This window comes from Lates calcarifer, linkage group LG2, assembly GCF_001640805.2.
Source record: "Lates calcarifer isolate ASB-BC8 linkage group LG2, TLL_Latcal_v3, whole genome shotgun sequence".
NCBI lineage: Eukaryota > Metazoa > Chordata > Actinopteri > Centropomidae > Lates > Lates calcarifer.
The window spans coordinates 25,163,918-25,183,849 of NC_066834.1; the positions used below are offsets into that span (position 1 = coordinate 25,163,918).

The window sequence follows — 19,932 nt, forward strand, 5'->3', positions numbered from 1 at the left end:
TACTTACAGCGATGATTAATTATTCATAATTTACGCTTGGCTCTGAGGAGGTATATAATGACTGCATGCATTAAATTAGAATTATAACAAGCTGCAACAGCATACCTTCAGTGTACTGTATGCAATTTGGTAGGTGTTTTAATTCGAAGTGCCTTCCTGCTGTATGAGCATGTACATTTTTGGCAGATAGGCCCAGTGGGAACTAGACCCCTAACCCTGACAGAGTTAGCACCATATTAAACTCACTGAGCTACTGTACAGCAGTGACATATATCACTTAAGTGGAACATTTTTACTTTTAAGCAAGTAGCCTTTGGTACTGACTGCCCCAGATATCAGCTGACAACTCATAATGTGTAACTTACAATGTAGCTCAAGTTATACAACTGTGGGCACTGCTTTAATTCAGAACAAAACCCATAATATAAGATCTAAGGCCAGGGTTTGTGTATTTTACAATGTGTGGGATTCAACAAGCAACCAGGGCTCTACCTATCAATGATGTCAACAAGGTCATGTCTTTGGTTCCTTATCTCTTTTTCCATTTTCATACAATAAGGCACATTGCATTCAGTATTTACAAGCAGAAATCCATCCTGGCTTTAACTGGAAAGTAAATGGAAAAAACAACAAACCTCAAACTGATCTTTTGAAATTAAATAAAAAACACTTGTGCCAAGCAATTATAAAAAAGAAAAAGAGAAAAAAGAGAAACCTTCATGTACTGACGAGACACTGAAAGGACTACCTGAATGGACTTTGAAAAGTGCTATCATACAGGAACTTCACCCTGAGTTTAGAGACAAATAATTATTTATCACAAAAATGTACTCACTTATCTTAAGGTCATTTTTTCAAACTTTCCATCCCTGTCCCTGTACTCTTTTCTGTTTCATGTCGATTTTATCTGTAGCAGCACCATCAAATGACTTTATTATGTAAATTTGGTATATTACACAAGAAACAAGTCTTCCAAACTATAACACATAGACAGGCACTGTATTCAGTTCACTTGACCTACATGTCTGTGGATGGCCAGTGGGAGGAAGGAAGTCCACATGACCATGGGGAGGCACTAACCACAGAGCCAATGTGCCATCCTCATTCATTATACACTGTTATGAAATTATTATGGTTGACTAAAGGATTTCCTTCTGTCACAGCAATGATGAGAATATCAGTGTGAGAAGGAAGGAAAGAAGATGAAACCTGGTGATGTGGACACTTGAATGCTCCTCATGCAAGCTGAAGCACTGCAGTGTATGAGTTTTTGTGTGCAAGTCTACCTAATGTCCTTGTACATGAGTGCGCGTTCCTGCATGTATCCCTGTGTGCGTGCAACATATGCAAATGTATGTCAAACCATGCTGGGAGGAATGGTAGATATGAACAGTATGTTTTCAGTCTGACGCCTATGCTTAAGTGGATTAATAGAAGGTGAAACATTTAGCAGCAGTGACACAGTGACAAATTCAGTGTTAAATGAAAATGCCACTTCTTTAAATATCTATTTCCCTGTCAATATGAATGTGTGAGTGGTAATCTACCACCTACAGTATCTGTATGGTACATCCATAGATTGGTGAGTTGATGTCAAAAAACAATGTGAATAGGAGCTTGTTTTTGTTGTGAAGTTGACAGAGCAGATTGACCAAGAGGGCGTCGGTGTGGAACTTTTTAACAACCATTTTCCGGCAATGTTTCTAAATGCTTCACGCCACTTCCCCCAAAGAAATGGAAATCTGTTTTTGTCCCTCTCTTTTGCTAAAAGGCACTTTTGGTGCCCCCTCCATACTCATACTGTCAGTGTGCTACAGTATGACACCTTCCATTGAGTTCCTTCCATTATATTTTTTAACATTATTATTATTATTATTATTATTATTATTATTATATATTTTTTACTTCGATCAGAATAGTTAGGGGCATTTTTAAGAGAAAGAAAAGTTTCCAGTTCTTTCATTGTGTGTTGCAGTATGTGTGGCCACACTGGAAAAAAAAAATCACAGTATGAGGATGGAAGTCTTTTTTACAAGGCAAGGGTTTTTCAGACAAAGCCAAAGATTTTTCACTCACTCACTGGAAGCATGACGTCAAACACCATGCTTCAGGATGCTTCTGGTCTAGATCAATACATCAGATCACTCAAGCAGCAATTTCACACTACAGACCACTTGCATTAAAGACATCATCCACAAAGCCAATAGTGATGAGATTGCTCTGGGCTGGATTCCTTTTGTTTGCTATAATATCTGAGGAATTTATATGTCAATTTTACTGCCACTATATTATATAAATATTAATGTTATCAGTTGTATCCATACATACCTCTGCATCCACACATACACTCACACTCACAAACAGAGCAGATACATACTCAGAGTTAGCCCAGGAGTGGCATAAAAGAACATGGTGTCATGGCAGAGTAGAGCAGCCAGATAAAACAGGGGACACGGCTTAAGGCAAGCGTCACTGCACTTTATCTCACATATAAAAGTGAAAGAATGCTGTGTTCTCTGCTTAAGGATGGGAATTGTTTGCCAAACCAAAGACCACGACTGTATTAATAGTCATCAAAGAGACAGATCAGGAGAGAAGCAGAAACTGTGTAGTTTTCTCTCTTTTTCTTTTGAATGGTACTGTATTTCACTGTAGTCTAAAGATGTCCTTACATCCTATTAGTAATCCTGAGCACTGTTTTGCAGTTTCTTGACATATTATAATGGGCCTTTCTCACAGCAGGACATTTTTATTTGTCAACAATGTGAAACTAATAAAGGCTGTCACCTGTTCCACCTGTTGACAGCACCCTGGTATTGCGCACACTGGCTCACCTGAATGGACCAGAGCCTTAATTATTGTTATTAGTTAGTAGCTTTTGCTACAATGCCAAGTCACAATGTCAACTGTGAGAAAGGCCTTTTACAAACTGCATTCACAGTAATCCCTTTCAGTTTTGTAAATTGGGCAACATAGGGAATTCATGGTCATTAACAAAGAATGCCTGCTAAAAATGACACTGGCAGACTGAAGAGTTGGTTTTTTTTGTTGTTTTTTTTTTGTTGTTTTTTTTTTTTTCAAAACAGAATTACTCAACTTAATCTGGGGAGAAAGTAGAAATCCACAATGCCCACAACCACAAAACAATTCCTTTCGACTGCATGGGGAAATCAACAGAACATGCTGTATTTTCTCTAGGCCAAGGCGAGTGTCCATATTGCCAGGAATTTTACTTGATCTGGCTACATTTCTAATGTACTTGTTCTATGTGCTGCAGACAACATTAAATCATGGAACTGGGAAGTAAAAATAATAACACAAAAGAACAACCATATAAACTATATATCAAAATACACCTCTTCAATAACAGTCCTGGAAACAATGACCATTCCTCTAGAGAGAGGGGATGAAACCAACAAAAGAAAGTAGAGGAAACAAATCCTACAGAGATGGGGCTGAGCGACAGAGGAAACACAAACAGGCAAAGGAAATCACGACGAAGCATGCACAAAAAGAAATATATATTGGAAGAGCAACCAGGAGTAATAACAAGTAACACAGAGAGAGGGGTATTGAGTGTGAGAGAGAAATATAAACAGAAAGAAACACAGAGAGAGATGTGAAAGAGATAATGAGCAAAGGAAAGAAAGTTTCTGTGTGATTCTGTGACTCAGAGTGTAGTGTGCTGGCCCAGTGATTCATCCAGTGGCTTCGGCCTGACTGAAAGGTCAGAGCTTCTTTTAAGCTACCTGTTAAAACTGCATCTCTTTTTTTCTGCCTGTCTAAATCACAGTTAATTGCTTTCTGTGTCAAAAGAGTGTGCAGCCTATACCGAATGTGTTAACGTGTGTGTGTGCACACATGCTTTGTTTCCATTCAGCGCCAGCAGTGCCACTGTCCATTCCTCCAGCGCCAGCCAGGACTGGTGTCACCCTGAAGCACAGAGCCCGTGTTGTGACAGAAGACTCTGGCCAACAGGGACAGGCTAAATGCCACCTAGCCTACTGTTTATGGGTGTGAATGTGTGTGTGTGTGTGTGCCACTGTCAAAAACACCAATTCTAGAGCACTTGTGTGACTGCACAGGGACCATTTCTAAAGCCGCAGTGCTGGAATAATAGATTACACATTCCTCTGTTGACTCCCATAGCCAGTGACAGTTAGGGTGATAACTGCCAAAGCTGTGAAAGGGCTTGTGTACATTTGGAGATTCATGGTCTTCTACTCCATTGACTTATACTGTCATTACTGACAATGCTACAATGCTTTTTCTTTGAAAAAGTCAGTCTGGCTGGAAACCAGTCCAGAAGTGGAGGTCAATTTGCAATACACTATATGTGTATATACACAGTATATGTATATGTATATGTATGTGATTAATATTACTGTGATTAATAATACTATATTACTAATATTACATTATTTTGGGATACATTGGGATATTGATCATATATAGCTGTTACACTTAGACTAACACGTGCATCAGCTGAAAAACAGGAACTTATTTGTTGGTAGAACTGTTGATGGCCTTTTTTTAACTACATCAAATTCCAATGAAACTACTTAAAACCAAAGGTCAACTTAGAGCAGCACATCTGAAATTTCACTCACCTCCACTGCACAGCAGAAATCATTTAGATATTGCTGAACCTTGACATTCAATGAAAGCTATGGCATGGCTGGGGTAATACTGACTGACAACAAAAAAACCCAAAAACAATCCTACAAAGGCATTGGCATCAAGAATATCAACTTCTTCATCCCTACCATCACAGCATTGTCATCAGCATGAATATAATCTGTAGCAATATTATCATCAACCCCCCCAACGCTTTTCCACTTACCTTGTTGTGTCCTGAAGAGCATAATGAATCCACAGAGAGGACTTATTCTGAACTAAGCTGATATAACCAGTTTGTTAGTTTTGTAAAGCATTTTTTCCTGATCTGCTCTAAAGTATCATTGGTTGGGTTTCTGAACCAAGTCCATCCCATCAGTAGAGGCTACTTAAAAGTTAAACCCCGCCTGCTCACTGTCCCACTGCCTCAGCGGTTAGAGTGCCAGGTCACTGGTCAACTGGTTGATACGGGTGACCCTCCGTGTGATGGAGGTCTAACAGGGAAAGAAGCTTGTTTGCAATAATGGCTTATGGGTGGATGAGGTGTTGCTGAGTGGCTGTAGATTAATGGAAAGGTTGCTGTATGTGCTTTTCAGTGGAATTGGAAAAGGGAAGACTGACAGAGAGACGAAAAAGCTTCACCTGCATTTGTTCATTAAGTGCATAGACTTTATAATTGGTCAGCTGAAGGTCCAGCAAGTGGATTCATATGGAAAACAAGCTGGCAGGCATCAACCATTCTACTGACTGATTTATTCAAACTAGTCATATGGTTAATAAGTAAATGCATGCTGAATTATTAACTGATACACAGGCTGGATTAAGAGTGTAGAAATAAGGAGAGGAGAGTGTAAAGCCTGTGTGTGTGAGAGTAGTGGAACAAAAAAAAAAGGAGGAAGTGTTTGGATGCAGGTAGAGAGAACAAAATGAAAAATGGGAAGCGAATGAGTGACTGAGAAAGAGACAGGGTTTTGGCTATAGAAATATATGAGTGGTTTTGCTGTATGTGCCTGCTATTCAAAGCAGAATATTAAATGCACCTTTGTTCCAATCCTGAAACTCTCCACTCATTTTTTCTGCTGTCTTTTCAGTTTCCATCTGTCATTCACCCTCTCTCTCCTCCTCATTCTTCCCTACTGTTCCTCTCGCTTTCACATACTACACTTTGAAGTGTGTGTGTGGGTGTGTGTGTGTGTGTGTGTGTGCTTTTGGACATATCTCAGTATACGTGCATGCTTGCCAATGTGTATCCTCATGTATGTAAATGCAAAAGATGTGTGTGTGTGTGTGTGTGTGTGTGTGCACGTGCGCACTACACAGAATGAGTTAACAGCAGGCGCTTGTGTTTGCATGTGTGCATGTCTGCTTGCATTCATGTGATTGTACAAAACCAAAGTTAAAGCTGCATGCAGGGCAGATGACCTAAAGCCAGGCACTGCTGTGTTTGGTTGAGCCTCACAGCTGAGAGGAGAAAGACCCCAGCTGACTCACTTCATATGCACACACACACACAAACACACAAAAACACACACACTGCTTCATCACGCACTGGTGTCTGTGTGTGTGTGTGTGTGTGTGTGTGTATTTGTGTGTGGCTGAAACAGAGGCAGGCAAGAAGGAAGAAAAATATGGAGGATGAGAGGACTACATGAAAAACAGATAAATGAGGGAAGGAGGCAGAAGGAGGGGAACATGGAAAATAAAGAGTAAAGACTGAATAGAAAGTGCAGTGCTTGGTTGTTTCAGCTAAAACAGGCTGAAATGTAGAGAAAAAAATAACAGAAAATGTGTGATTGAGAGAAACAGAGAGGGAAAGCTAAAGCTCTTGTTTGTACCCTGTGCAGGTAACAGCATGTTCTGCCCTCTAGTCCAATAACTGGTCTGTTGGATGCATCCAAATTGAAAAGCATATGAGTGCATCTACCTTATTATGTGCATCTCTTTCTCTCTCTCTCTCTCCTTCTCTCCATCCATTTTCCCTCCCAAAATCCCATTCCTCCCTTTAATTGTCTTCATTTTTCTTTCTACCTCTCTGTTTGTCTGTCTTACTCTTCCTCCTCTTCTTCTTTCTCTTCTTTACTCCTTTTATTTAAAAAAAAAAACTTTTTTGAGTGGAAATTACAGGTAACTCAATACTAAAATCTATTCAGCATGATGAATCACCATTCTTTTCAATTTCATTTTTTTCCTGTACTTGCTGTTCAGTTTTTCCTGGAAAGGTCAGGTGGTCTTGTAGGTAATAGGCAGGATCCAGGGTCAGCATTCACATATGTTGAACGAAGTAGAAAGAAGAGAAAGAAAAAGACAAGTAACATCTTGTCTTGAAATTGTCTTTTCTTCATAAATATTTCCCCCAGCACTGTCCTGCTTGAACTACACATATATGTTGCTATTGAAAAAATATGGCCCTATCATCTGTGACATCTCCCACTGGTTGCTGATAGGGCTTTTTAGTGCCTGTAGTTTGTTCACCACCAAATGCTATCTTGTCAGTTGTCTGGGGCCAGTTGAGTCAAATTTTGGCACCACATTGCTGCCTGGATGGAGATGATTTTGGTCAAGCAGAACAATGTTTTGTTGTTGTTTGTCTGTTTCTTTTTAGGGCCAATACCATTATGGACATTTCAAAATTACATTAATCTGATTTACACTGACTTTGTTTTTGTATATTGTCATTAAGAATTTTGATAATCTTTCCAGTGTAACTCCCTCCCCCCGCTGTTTGAGCTGCATCTTTACTATCACTTCAACACTAAGCTGTGGTAGATGCTGGTTGTTCTCTCCCTCCTTTTCCCTCTTCCTCCAAACAACCCGTTTCTCCTCACTCTCCCATCCATCTTCCACTCCACTTTAATCTATCTCCCCCCTCTCCCTCTTCCTATTTCTTTATCCCTGGTAGCCTGGGCTAATTGTTACATCGCTCCAGCACCAAAGTCGCCCTGTGTAGGAAGCGTGGCTGATCGCCACCGGGTTCTAACGCAGCATGGGGGAAGGGGGAATTGAACAAGCATTGGCCGTCGGAGCTGGTTAGCTTCACAGAGCTCCTGTCACAACTACACTCACAATACAACCTGTTTACTACCCAGGCCCCCTGCAATTACCAGCTCCCCAGCAGGGGCCAAGCTAGCGCCTGGGGAGAACTAACACTATCAGCGGAGAGGAAAAGAAGAAGAAGAGGGAGGGAGGGTGAGCCCCATTAAGAGGCTGAAGCAGGGTGGTGGGTAAGTGACAAATCCTAGAGGGACAAGCACGAGGCGAGCATGTGTGTGTGTGTCTGTATATGTGTGTATGCTTGCAACTGCATAGTTTGGTGTAAGAGATTTGATGCTTAAGGAGCAGTGGCAGGCTGTAGTGTTGTACTGTACACAAAGCAGAGCAGTAGAAGAGATGATTTTAGCAAATGAAAGGGAGGTAATGGATGTTTAGTGTTATAGAGCCCTTGGAAAATCAGCCTTTTTCTATTAGTCTATAAACTAACCATTAAAATGATTGAATCAATGAAGGAAGGAACTATCTGCGCAATAAATGGATGTGACGGATGGACAAGGATTTTAGGGTGCTGGGAATGAAATAAAAGTGTACAGTCGTATTGATGTGCTGGGCATATAGTTGCATGTGAATCAACCTGTCGCCATGACCAGGCCCCTGACACACAGGGACAGTGGGGCAGTGAAACAAGCAGCAGCACGGGGCCCCTACAACACAGCACTGCTTCTCAACTGTCACATGTTGCGCAAGATGGATTGGATCCACTCAAAGAGAGACAGGGCAACAAGACAAACAGAGAGTGTCATCTTTTTGCTATATATTTTTTTGGATTGAAGAGTAACCTTATAATAGTGTTAATCCCAACATGTACGACAACTACATAGAAGAATCTACAGACACTGACACTACCCTTGACTGCACAAGAGCACATTCTGAAAGCATTTCTAATGAGAACTGGGAATGGAACAGGGACCAAGGACAACAAACCGTGTCTTCTCTCAACATATTCAGGCTATTTAATCAATTACTGCGGCTGCACAAATAACAATGATAAAGCAGTTCTGGCATTACAGAGCATAACAGCCTTGCACTTCACTTTTTGTCTTGTTAATCCTCCAGCAATGTCAGTAGACGTTGCTTTTAATTTGATTGCTGCAGATTCTGAAAATGTTGTGTATCTCTCCACAACGGCACGATGTCACACGTCGACACTAGTGCGGGTTAAAGCCCTTCAGCATAGAGTGTCACTCTGGAAAATTACTGGTGCCTGATAATTATTGGTGTCCAAGATAAAAGGGCCTCGTAATATAATTTAGTACCTTTTTGTATCACAAACAAAAACAGAGGCTCCACTATAGAGCCCCAGACTACAGGGACAGTTCAAAGGATCTGTCGCAAGGTCTGAAAAGGAGAGCTAATCTCTTAATTATCAGCCAATTGGTAATTTGCATACTAATTGTGGCAGGCGGTGTAAAATCAGAGGATGTGACAGAGCCACGCAGCAAGAAACGCTGAGGATGTCTAAGTCTGAATAGCAAACAACCTGATTTAATGCTTGTGCCCCCCCCCACTGTATTTAAAATAGAGGGGACATGGGTTAGTTGAGAAACAGTCGGTTAGGGAGCCCGTACCACCTGGACTAACTGTTATAAAACTTGTGGATATATCCCACAGACTTCACTTTTTTCCAGGAGTATCTGACAAAACAGGTTGTTTTTCTCACATTACCCTGATCAGGGGAGTAAACACACCTGCATTATCCAAACACCGAACCGATGGTATTCTATACGCATAAAGTGCATCAAAATTGCGATGTTAGTTTTTAATGTGTTGTTTCCTCTTATCTACACCCTTCCCTAATATTGCAATTCTATTTGATCTATCCTCTTCCCCCCTTAATCCCCTAACCATGCTTTTCATCCTCTCCACCATAAGTCATCAGATACTCCTGGAAGCCATTCCCACCTGAAATCTCATCATCCATCCAATCTGTCTTTCATCTTTCCTCCTCCAATCTTTCCATCTCTCCCCACCTTGGTCTTCTCTAAAGTGGGAATGGCTGTAGTGAAAGTCAGATGTGGTCTAGAAGTGGAAGGAGTTTGTTTTTTTTTGGTTGTTTTTTTTTTTTTTTTCTTCTTTCTCCCTGCCCACTTACATTGCACATCTACGCGGATGGACTTGATGGCAGCCACCCCCACCCCATTGTCGGCCTTGCAGTAGTAGCGACCTCCCTGCACCCTCTGGATGCCCTCGATGCGCAGCGTCTCATTGTAGATGGATGTTTCCTGGAACTTGTCTGATGCACTGCCTGCCGTCTTCGTCCACCGTACCTGAGGAGAGCAGGAGAGAGGAGGGGGAAATGTTGAATTGACAAAGACGGTGAAAGCGAGGTGTACTCAAGGACAGAAGTCCGAGCTTAATGGAAGAAAGCTGAGATGACAACAGAGCAAAAGGCTAAGAAAGAAATTTTGACATTTGATTTTCACAAAATGTCTTAAAAATACTGCTGAAATGCAGAGAAACACCTGCTCTATCATCTCATCCCAAGACAAAACTTCATGTGTATGTGCAAGACAAAAAAATGACAGTGACAGTAAAATACTGACATATATCATACATATCCTATTCCTAGGAATAGTGACTTTTTCTTGAAAAGGCAAAAAAACACAATAATTTGTGTATGTAAACATAATATAGGTTTTCTGACAAAGCATATGATAGACAAGCCAAACATCAAAATGCAACTTAAAACAGGAGTCAGTGGGTCTCCATCCAAATGCAGCTCCAGAAAATGCATTAAAAAAATGTTTGTTTTTTGTTTTTGTTCTTTTCATTTCCACTCATATGTTAAAATTGTAAATGTGCATAAAAAGCAAGCTGATGGAGACTCACAGAATAGCCAACAAAAAAGAGAGCTTCACACTGAAGCATGTGCCCCATTATAGTTGTGTCTACCATATGAGCCTCCTTTGAGTGGCTCTGAGCTGTTGTAATGCATGTCTGCATAAAGCAAATTAAGTGACAAAAAAGATAGAGTGCATGAGTAGGACTGATAAGAGTATTATTGTCACTGGGCAGGTCATTAAATTGTCTGAATAACTGATCAAAATTATAAATGTACTTATCTTCTTTATCCTGGTGATAAAATCACTGTCTGCTCCACAGAGTGGAAGTTAATGACACTAAGCGCCATACTCGTGGCGTCCATGATGCTAAACTCAGACCATTAAGAGTTTTGACAAACTCTATATGGCTTTTTCACGCTTCAATTATCCCATCATGCTGCGGGAACTTTGCGCAGCAGACAGCTACATGATACTTTCACTCGAATAATTAAATGCACAAACACACACACACACACACTTCAGAGATGCATCAAATCCTGTAAACTCATCAGCACTGCAATGTTATTCCCCCCTTTTTGTATATGTATGAGTGTTAGTGCAATTGTGTGTGTGCAGTCCATTAATCCCTATTAACCCTTCTGTCTGTTATCAACCTTGATGAGACTATCAACCATGTCCTGTTGAGGAGGTCAGAGAGGATAATGGGCAAAAGTCACTGATACACAGTGTGCATGTGTGTTTTCCCGCATGCAAATGTTTGCGTGTAGAAGTGTGTGTTTCCTGCTTTCGTGCGCACTTGTCTGCTTGTGTCCCTGGATATGTACACAGTATCGGTGTCCATATTCACTTCTGCGTGCATGTGTTTGTGTGTGTTGGTTAGAAAGCAGGTTATATGGATTAGCGGATTATCAGGGCCTGTGTAAACGCTCCCTGTCTGTTTATTCAGCTCTGTTTGTGGGAGGGATTTGGAGGAGGCAGACTGCCATTGATCAAACCAGCCAAGGTGAGCAATGAACCGAACCCTGTCTCTCCATGGTTTAGTGACTCCAGTTTGCATGCATGTCTGAATGTGTGTGTGTGTGTGTGTGTGTGTGTGTTTCTGGGTGTGTGGACCTTTGCGGGAGACACAAAAAGGGGAGAGAGAGAGAAAGTGAGCATGAGGTACACATCTGTGTTCCTCTGCTTTTATCCTATCTATTCAAGGATTAAAATATGAGTGAAAATCTTACAAATTACGGACATTTTGTTTGCTCCTGCATTGGAAAGGGAGCATTTTAGAGTTATTCATAGGATTAGAGTGCAGGAACATTATGATTAGGTTCAAGTTAAGAAGAATCTTAATGGCAAGATTATGTGATGGGGGCTTTGGAACAAGGGAAATAAAATAGTAATATATTTCAGTTAAAAAGCAGTCACTGATGTATCCCTTTGTTGTTTATATACGGCAAAAATTTTGCATGTGTGTTAAAAAAAAGGGCTGGGCATGTAATCAGGATGATGTATTGCACTCAAAAGATTACAGAGAGTCAATGGGAACAGAAGCAGCATTTGAGTTTATAAAAATATTGCAAAGAGTATTGTTAGATAAGGAGCATCTGGGGGTAAAATGCATGTAAGGAAACAGAGAGACAAAGTGTACGAGGAAAGAAAAACAGCATGAGCTGGTGAGAAATACGGTGGGTAAGGAGAGGGTATGTGGGTGAGAAAACTGCATGTGTTAAGTGAGATACAGTTTTATTTTTTTATTTTTTGGTGAGTGAGAGCGAGTAAGAAAGAGAATGATAGGGAATGATATGTACAGTATCGCTGGCAGCTGTGTGATGGGGAGAGAAAAAGTGCATCACACTGGGAGTTGCTCCACCGGGGTGGCAGATGAAGCAAAATAGAGAGAGGTGATATTGCGAATAAAGGGGATATTGTGTGCAATGCAGATGACAGCCAGGAGGCAGAGGAGCCTTTATCTGCTTGTGACACCAGCAGCTTAAAATCATCACCTGCGCTCTCTTTCTCTGACCTCTCTCGCTCTCCCTCCGCACCTCTTTCTTTTCTCTTCCTTCAATGGGCATGTGACGGCGCTCTTTTTTTCCCCCCACCCAGGTCCCGATGGAAAGGTCTGGATATCTCTCTCAGTCCTTTTTCTCTCCCTCATCTTATCCCTGTCTGAGGCCCTTTTCTATTCCCCTCCCTTTATTTCTTTACAAAGTACAGGAAAGCCAAACACTCGCTTGTCATCATGTCTTGTGTCTAAATGCACATCCACTTACACATGTAAAAAAAAAACACACATATTTCCCCAGACTTTCTCCCACCTGCCTCACACAGTTGCATTTGTCAAGTCAGAGCCTTTTTGTAATAATAGCTCTTACATTTAAGTGTAATGCGAAGGGAAGTTTTTGGGATCCCCTGGGATCCAGCTCGACATGAAATGCAGCAGGTTTTGTTCACCGATTCTGTATTCAGCTGGGGAGCTGTATGCTGTCTAAGACACAGATGTTTCAACAGGAGAACAGAAACAGTGCAGAGAAAAGAACAGCCTTGTCAGAGTATTGCAGTGGGGTAGGTTAGGGACCACTTTGTGTTTTCATAAGAGGTTGGTGGGCGGATGGCGCCATTAGCCCCTATTCAAATTGTGGTCACTGAAGAAGGGACTATTATACTGACCAGAGCCAAGAGGGCCAATAAAATTTCCATTAGTGGTCACATGTTGCATGATCATCATTTGCAATAATTCCCTTTCACACAACATTTGCTCCCAACCAAAGCAATGCACTTTGAGTACATTCTTTGCTGGAACCATAAACATGGAATCACACTGCCTTGTTTACATCAATATGTAATGAGCCCAGTAAAGATGTTTCAATCTTTGTGATGTTTGAAACAAATATAGTCTGGCATGACGCACCCCCTGTAGTCTGGTATTGCATTCAGTTTGAAAAACATTTTTTGAGATTTCACCAGGTGTTACTCGGCAGCCATGTCTTTGAAGTCTAAACCCAGAGAGTGAAGTCAATATTGTTTGGTGAGACGCACAACTCCTTCCATTTAAGTCTTAAAACTGAAATCCCTCACTTTTGGCACATTCGGCTGAACTCCTCTTTCTCTCAAGCTGCGTTCACACTGCAGCAAAGATGTTTTTGATGAGGTGTTGCTGAATGTATTGTGGACTCCAGCTGTTTATGTGAATTACATGAATAGATTTTATTGGCTTTGTCAACCATGTTAGAGCCTGACAAGCAAGCCGATGTTTTGAGAACTCGCAGCATCTCCAGCCACAGTAAACATGCTGTCCTCCATGACACAGACAGATATTTAACAATACACTGAGGTGTCAGTTTATTAGGTATGTACACCTTGCAAAACCCACCACAATCCAGTACAACAGCCCTGCAGTAAACCCTAACTTTATGAGGCTTACAATGTTCAGTGGACAAAATATTAGCACCTTTCAAAGCTCAACCTCAAAGTTGACAGTGGAGTTGAATCAATGCCTCTCTGACACACTGTCAACAAAAAGTGAACATTATGAGCTTCATAAATGTGGGATTTATTGCAAAGCTCTTGTATTGGATTGCCAGATTTAGCTGTGTGCACCGCATAAACCGGACACAGATTCCAGTTTCAAGACGGTGGAGCTGTGTAGGTTTGTAAGGAAAGAGGAGGGGGAGGAGAAAAAAGGTGTGTGCTGCTTTGGATGGCGAGGGAGAAGGAAGCTAATGTGTGTCGACTACACTGACAGGTCAGTGGCCTGCAGCTGTCTGTCTAAACGTCTGTCTCCCTCCTCTCGCTTCCTTTCCGTCCCCCTCCTGATCTGTCTCTGAGCCTCTCACTTCTCTCCTCAGAGTGACACATCACAACAGGATCCAGCAGACATGGTCCAATGGCTGTCGGACCCTTTTGCCCCGCTGTCTAAAGTGGAAGCTGTCAACACTACACAACAATACATGAGAGACCTTAATACTGAATTAGCATTTAGTATTCGGGGGGGGGTTCTCTCTATGTTAACATGCTATCAGTATTCAGCACAGTTGTCATAAATGCTAAACATACTAATACTAATCATACAGACAAACTGGCCAAATGTGGTCCTGAATTACTATGATGCAGGGTCCAGTTTTGGTCACTTCAGACACACAATCACATTTCTGCCTGAACAATTAAGAAGGTGTAATCCACCTGACCAGCAAATAATAACTACATCTCCCGTGTTTTGTTGACCTATTCAATATTCAATATACTTATTAAATCTACCATCAAAACAAACAAAAAACATAATCACTGGGAAAAATACCACCATGAAAGTTAAATCCGTCTTTGTTCGAAATCACTGTAAGCAATGCTTAGCTTACAAGGCTACCCCCTGCCTGTACCACGGCTGCTTCCTGGGGTGTTACAGAGTTTGAATCTTTTATATTCCTTCTCAGTAACTCACCGAGAACTCACTAGGCCTGCCTTCCACAATTTTTCTAACTCTTTTCTTGATGTAACGCCAGCAGAGTTGACGATACAGTGCTTTATCCATCCAACTGGCTCACTTACCGTGAATAGGCTTAAGATGGTAATCCTGTTATCGGGGAATACTACTTGGCACAGATGCAGACCCCAAACACACACACACACACACACAGGCACCAAGACATGCACAAAGAGAGGATGCGACTTCTGAGTGAAAAAGTGTGGGAGAAGAAAAAAAGGCAGAGATGACTGTGACAAAAAAAAGGAGCAGTGCAGGTTGATAGTAGCCATTTGAACTGATGAACAGACATGAGAAGTAATCACCCCCACTCTGCTTCACAAACTATGGCTAAATTGAATGACTGGAGGCGACGGGGCGTGGATGACGTACAGTATGAAACTAAACAAACTTGCGCATGGAAATATCTATTTTAATTATCTGTCACTGGGAAGAGAGATGGAGGAGTAGAGTGAAGGAGCTGAGAAGAGAGGAAGAAAAAATGGGCAGCTAAAAGAATAAAGAGACTAGAGTGAGCAATAAATATCATTTCAAGCTTCAACGCCTGAATGGATGTTACTTTGCTGATTCATGGCATCAGGTGTGTGGAAGTTCAGGAGGAAGAGAGCAAAGAAAGGGATATGCATGGAAACAGGTGAGTAGGGAAAAAAAGAGAGCACACTTTTCTTTCTTTTTTCTATCATCTGGAAAGAGAATGTGGGAGGGGATAAAGGAGAAGAAGAGAAGAAAGAGGGAGCTGAAAGAGCAGAAAGGGAAATACCCAAAAAAAAATAACTGTAGAGCAAAAATTTAATGAGGTGGAAATATAAGATGAAAGCTTATTCATAATGTCAGTTAAATTAAATTTTCATTATGTGATCTTCATTTATCAAGAATTGCCTGTTTAAATGTGTAATCAATAGCCTAAGTGAGACAGGGCTACTTTGAGCAAGTAGCGCAAGTTGATTACTGTCAAAAAGAACATGATTGATTGATTCCCATCAATGAGCTCTTACGTGAGTCAGTTAACATAGCCACTTCTGTAGAAATAAAACTGAGCAACAGCTGCCACCGCTCTGCTTTTTTATATCAGTGTGAAACACCTTCCACCCCTCGATGCAGAGATCACACAGCAAAAAGTTCAATAAAACTGACTCATTGATATTGAACACGCCATCCCTCTCTCTAACCTTGTCATACAATATGAATGCCTTTATCACTCTCTCTGCCTCTGTAATATGAGAGCAAGGCTGCGATGAAATTACAAGAAGCGGAGGAATCATCAGCATTTACGATAATGTCATGATCTTTGAAAACATGTGTATCTGATTTCTGTGTTCGTGAGGTCACTGATGCCGGCAACGGCAATGTGTATTTTGTTTGCTTTCAGGAATACTAACAGCATAGCTAACATGGCGCTATAGCTCAGCAGATGTTTTCCTTTGCTTGTTCTTTAAAGACACTTGAATGAGCTTATTTGTCTTCTCCCATGTGAGAAAAAATAACTTGCATAATTCACATTTTGTGGATACACTTCAAGAGTTTGTTCAACATTTACTTTAACATCAGATGGCTCAAGACGCAGCGGAACAAACAGTGGCAGACGGAATCAGCGGACATCAGCAGCCCTCTCCAAAACAGCCTGCGTGTCAACAGGCTGTCAGCCGCAGCGTCAGCAGCTACCTTACACGCTCCGCCCATGTTGGATGTGTTAGTTGTAATGAGCAATGGCTCATTAGCACAAGTTTGGCATAGGACTGAGAAATTTGAGCTCTCGCTTTGCGTGTGTGTTTATGCAGAGATGATGATGATGTCATTGCTGAGTGGCAATGATGGTGCCAGGCTGCTGAGAGGTAAAGAAAAGCCTGACATATGTCTGCCTACAGCATCTTTTAAGGGAGTAAAGATTAACCAACATGTATCATTGAACCGATACAAGAGCCAGAGATTCAGCTACACTGATACACAACCACTGGTCAGACCTGAAGTCTGCATGAAACTGGGGGGACAAAAATGATCTGGCTGTCAAAAAATGATCTTTCCAAGTAACTACTCTACTGGTTACTCTCTCCCTCAGTCCTGGGCCTGCAGCTAAGCTAGTGTGTGTCTGTGTCTGTATCTTGCAAGCCTCGACCCACTCCTATCCAGTTAGATACATCCTCCAGTCTCATACTTGTTTCCAGTCATCCCCACACTGATAGAAGCATTAGCAGCCTTCACAATGTGTAGTAGCATCTATCCATCCATCTATGTCTAGTCACTGTGTAATACACAGTCTACTTTGTTAACTTTGTGAGCACAGACATACAAACACTTAAGCCTCACCTTTATTATTTTTAGCCTCAGAGAGAAGCTTGTCTGCAAAGTGCAGTGTGTTACCACGGCAGCAGACACTCAGGAGACACTCAAACATACAGACAAGGTATAGAGGAGTCCAGCACAGCAGCAACTCATCACCGGCAATATTAAGTGTTTTTGTTTTTGCTTTGAAAAATCTAATTTGATTTTGTCTTTGTTTCCCTCACTGTCTCAAGTGGTCAAGGACACCTGCAAAGACGTACACACTCGCACACTCTCCCAGGCACTTCTGAAGTAGTTTGTTCCCATTGTGTTTTTAATTTTTTTTTTTTTTTTTTTTCCTATTTTAACTTAAGTGTGAGGTCAAGTGATGCACAGGCACAGCACAAAAGCAACATTTTTAAGTTGTCTTCATCAAGTGTTAGATGAGTGATTGTACTGAAAAGGTTGATTAACCAACTGGATTCATCCAGACACTTCTTTGTGAAGCCAAAGGCACAGCACAGCAGCAATCCTCCCTTCTTTGTCGCTGTCTATGATACAATTCCCTTTGTCTGCTCACATAAAAGTGCCTGTATGTAACCTAATAACAGGATGATCCAAAAGACTAAATGAAGAACCAGAACACAAGATGCAGAACTGCCCAAAGATACAGTAAGCGGCACATGTTCAACCTCGCTTTCTCTTGTATCTACAAATAAACACCTGTAAGGCTCACTCAGGTCAACGTCATTGATTTATTTTCATCTGCTCTTTAGTTTGGAAAACAGTGAAGTCAGCTCATCCTCATGTCTTGACCCTGTTTGTTGCTTTTATTAGTGGTCAACATGTCCTTAGCACGCTGCTGTACTCATCACCTGTACTTATCACCTCCACCCACACGTCATATATGCAACCGTATGGCAGTACTTTGCGGTTTAAAGTTTTTTCTTAAGCTTTTAATGGGAGTTGTATCGTCAAAGCAATCAAAAGTTCTCTCCTTCCGCTTTTTTACCGTAAATGTTATGAGTTTTCATGTCTACAGTTGCTGCATGTTCTTCTCGTTTTACTCCATCAGCATATATTTCAGTCTGTTCTCCTCAATCATGTCTGTTCTTCTATTTTTATCCTGGTGTTTTTTCTCCTTCATTTTGCTGCCATGTTTGATTTTTTTTTTCCACAAAGGAAACCTGGGAAATGAAAAATGGCTCTTTAGCCAGATGAACCTCTGATTCCCACCTGTCTAATGAACCCCCACTTCCAAACCCCTCTTTTTTTTCTTTTTTTTTAACTTCTTGATCATCTCTTTTCTACCTCTTCCTTCCTGTCTCTCCATCCAGTTAGGGGTCATGCCGTGACCTTGTTTGCGTCTAGGTCGTGTTCCCACTGAGTGCCTGCACAGCCTCGTGCTGCCACCCGATCAGCCTTGCTTTCAGCCTCACTATCGATCGCCTTCCACTCACCCCTCAAGGACGGAAATCCAAGCCCACATTCCAGACCGCAGCCCTCATCTCCCTCCCTCGCTCCCTCCATTCCTCCCCACTTCTTTCTTTTCTCTGCCTCTCCACTTTTCTCTTCTATGGCTCTCTCCACCTTTTCCTCTCTTATAGAATTCATCATACACACACACACACACACACACTGGTCTCAAGGTTGCAATGACCAGCAGACCCATGAATAAATAATAAGGAGGTAGGAATCACTTTCAGAAAAACCATTTACTCTCCTATTGTGTTCTTGAAGAAGCCATGTGAGTGAGTGTGTGTGTGTGTGTAACAAGAAAAGCTTTGTGAGCGAGACTACAGTGCTTTGTTAACTAAAAGCCCCGCTGTCCCTGGAGTTAAGTTGAGCGATGCTACAAGCACCTTCTAGGTGACCTCTAACACCAAGGTTTTCTTTTTTTGTATTACTTTGATTCTTTCATTTTTTTCTTTCTTTCTTTGAGAATTCTTAAGGTACATAATCAATAAGTTTGACAGGAGGACAGTATGGTGGGAAATCATTGCATATCATTGCCTCACCCTGTTGCCTATAGCCTTGAAGCTCTGCACTGAAATGCAATATACCTTCTAAAATGTTCTAAGGTTGTATTTGTCATGAAAAAGATGGGGGAACTGATCCCTCAGTTTGACCCAGCTCTTTTTGTTTTTATAATATGCACATAAAATTGACTTTTCCCAAACCAAGCTGCTCCTTCAGGTGAACTAACTGTTTCTGACTTGATGTATGGCTTGTTGCAGTTGGGCTGAAGTGCAGAGAAGATAGAAGAGAGAGAAAGCCGAAGAGAAATAGAGAAAAAGAGGCGAGGGGATGGAGAAATTAGGAGAGCTAGACAGAGACAGGAGTGGAGGGGGAAAAAAAGATCAGTTTGGAGGTGGAGGGATGAAAGGGGTGCAGAGAAATAAAAGACGTGTGAAGAGTGAGGAAGACAAAGCGAGGCAGGCAGAGAGGGAGACAATATGAGGGGGGAAAAGGCTGCAACAAAAAGAGGAAGAAAGAAAGACAGAGACAAAGAAAGACAGACAGAGAGAGAAATGATTAGATTTCTCTCTCCTCTGTATGGATCAGGGCGAGAGCTCCCTTTTCAATCCAATCTAGCTCAGGCAAAGGTAAACAATCAGTCTTGATAAAGGATTGGATAAATCCTCAATCAGACTCATTCTCAGTAAAGCAGCTATTTATTGGGCTGGCCTCACATGGCTAAATTGGATCCTCCTTCTTCTGAGGGAGGTGAAGAAAGAGAGGAAGGAGTGA

General features: G+C 41.4%; 1 protein-coding gene across 1 annotated transcript in view; it reads right to left on the reverse strand.

Annotated features, from left to right (window-relative positions):
• Positions 1 to 19,932, reverse strand: part of LOC108876975 (MAM domain-containing glycosylphosphatidylinositol anchor protein 1) — a 153,742-nt gene that overhangs the window by 85,928 nt on the left and 47,882 nt on the right. Inside the window, exon 4 of the mRNA XM_018666844.2 lies at positions 9,761 to 9,935. Coding sequence (XP_018522360.1) covers positions 9,761 to 9,935 — 175 coding nt within the window. The remainder of the gene's footprint in view (positions 1 to 9,760; positions 9,936 to 19,932) is intronic.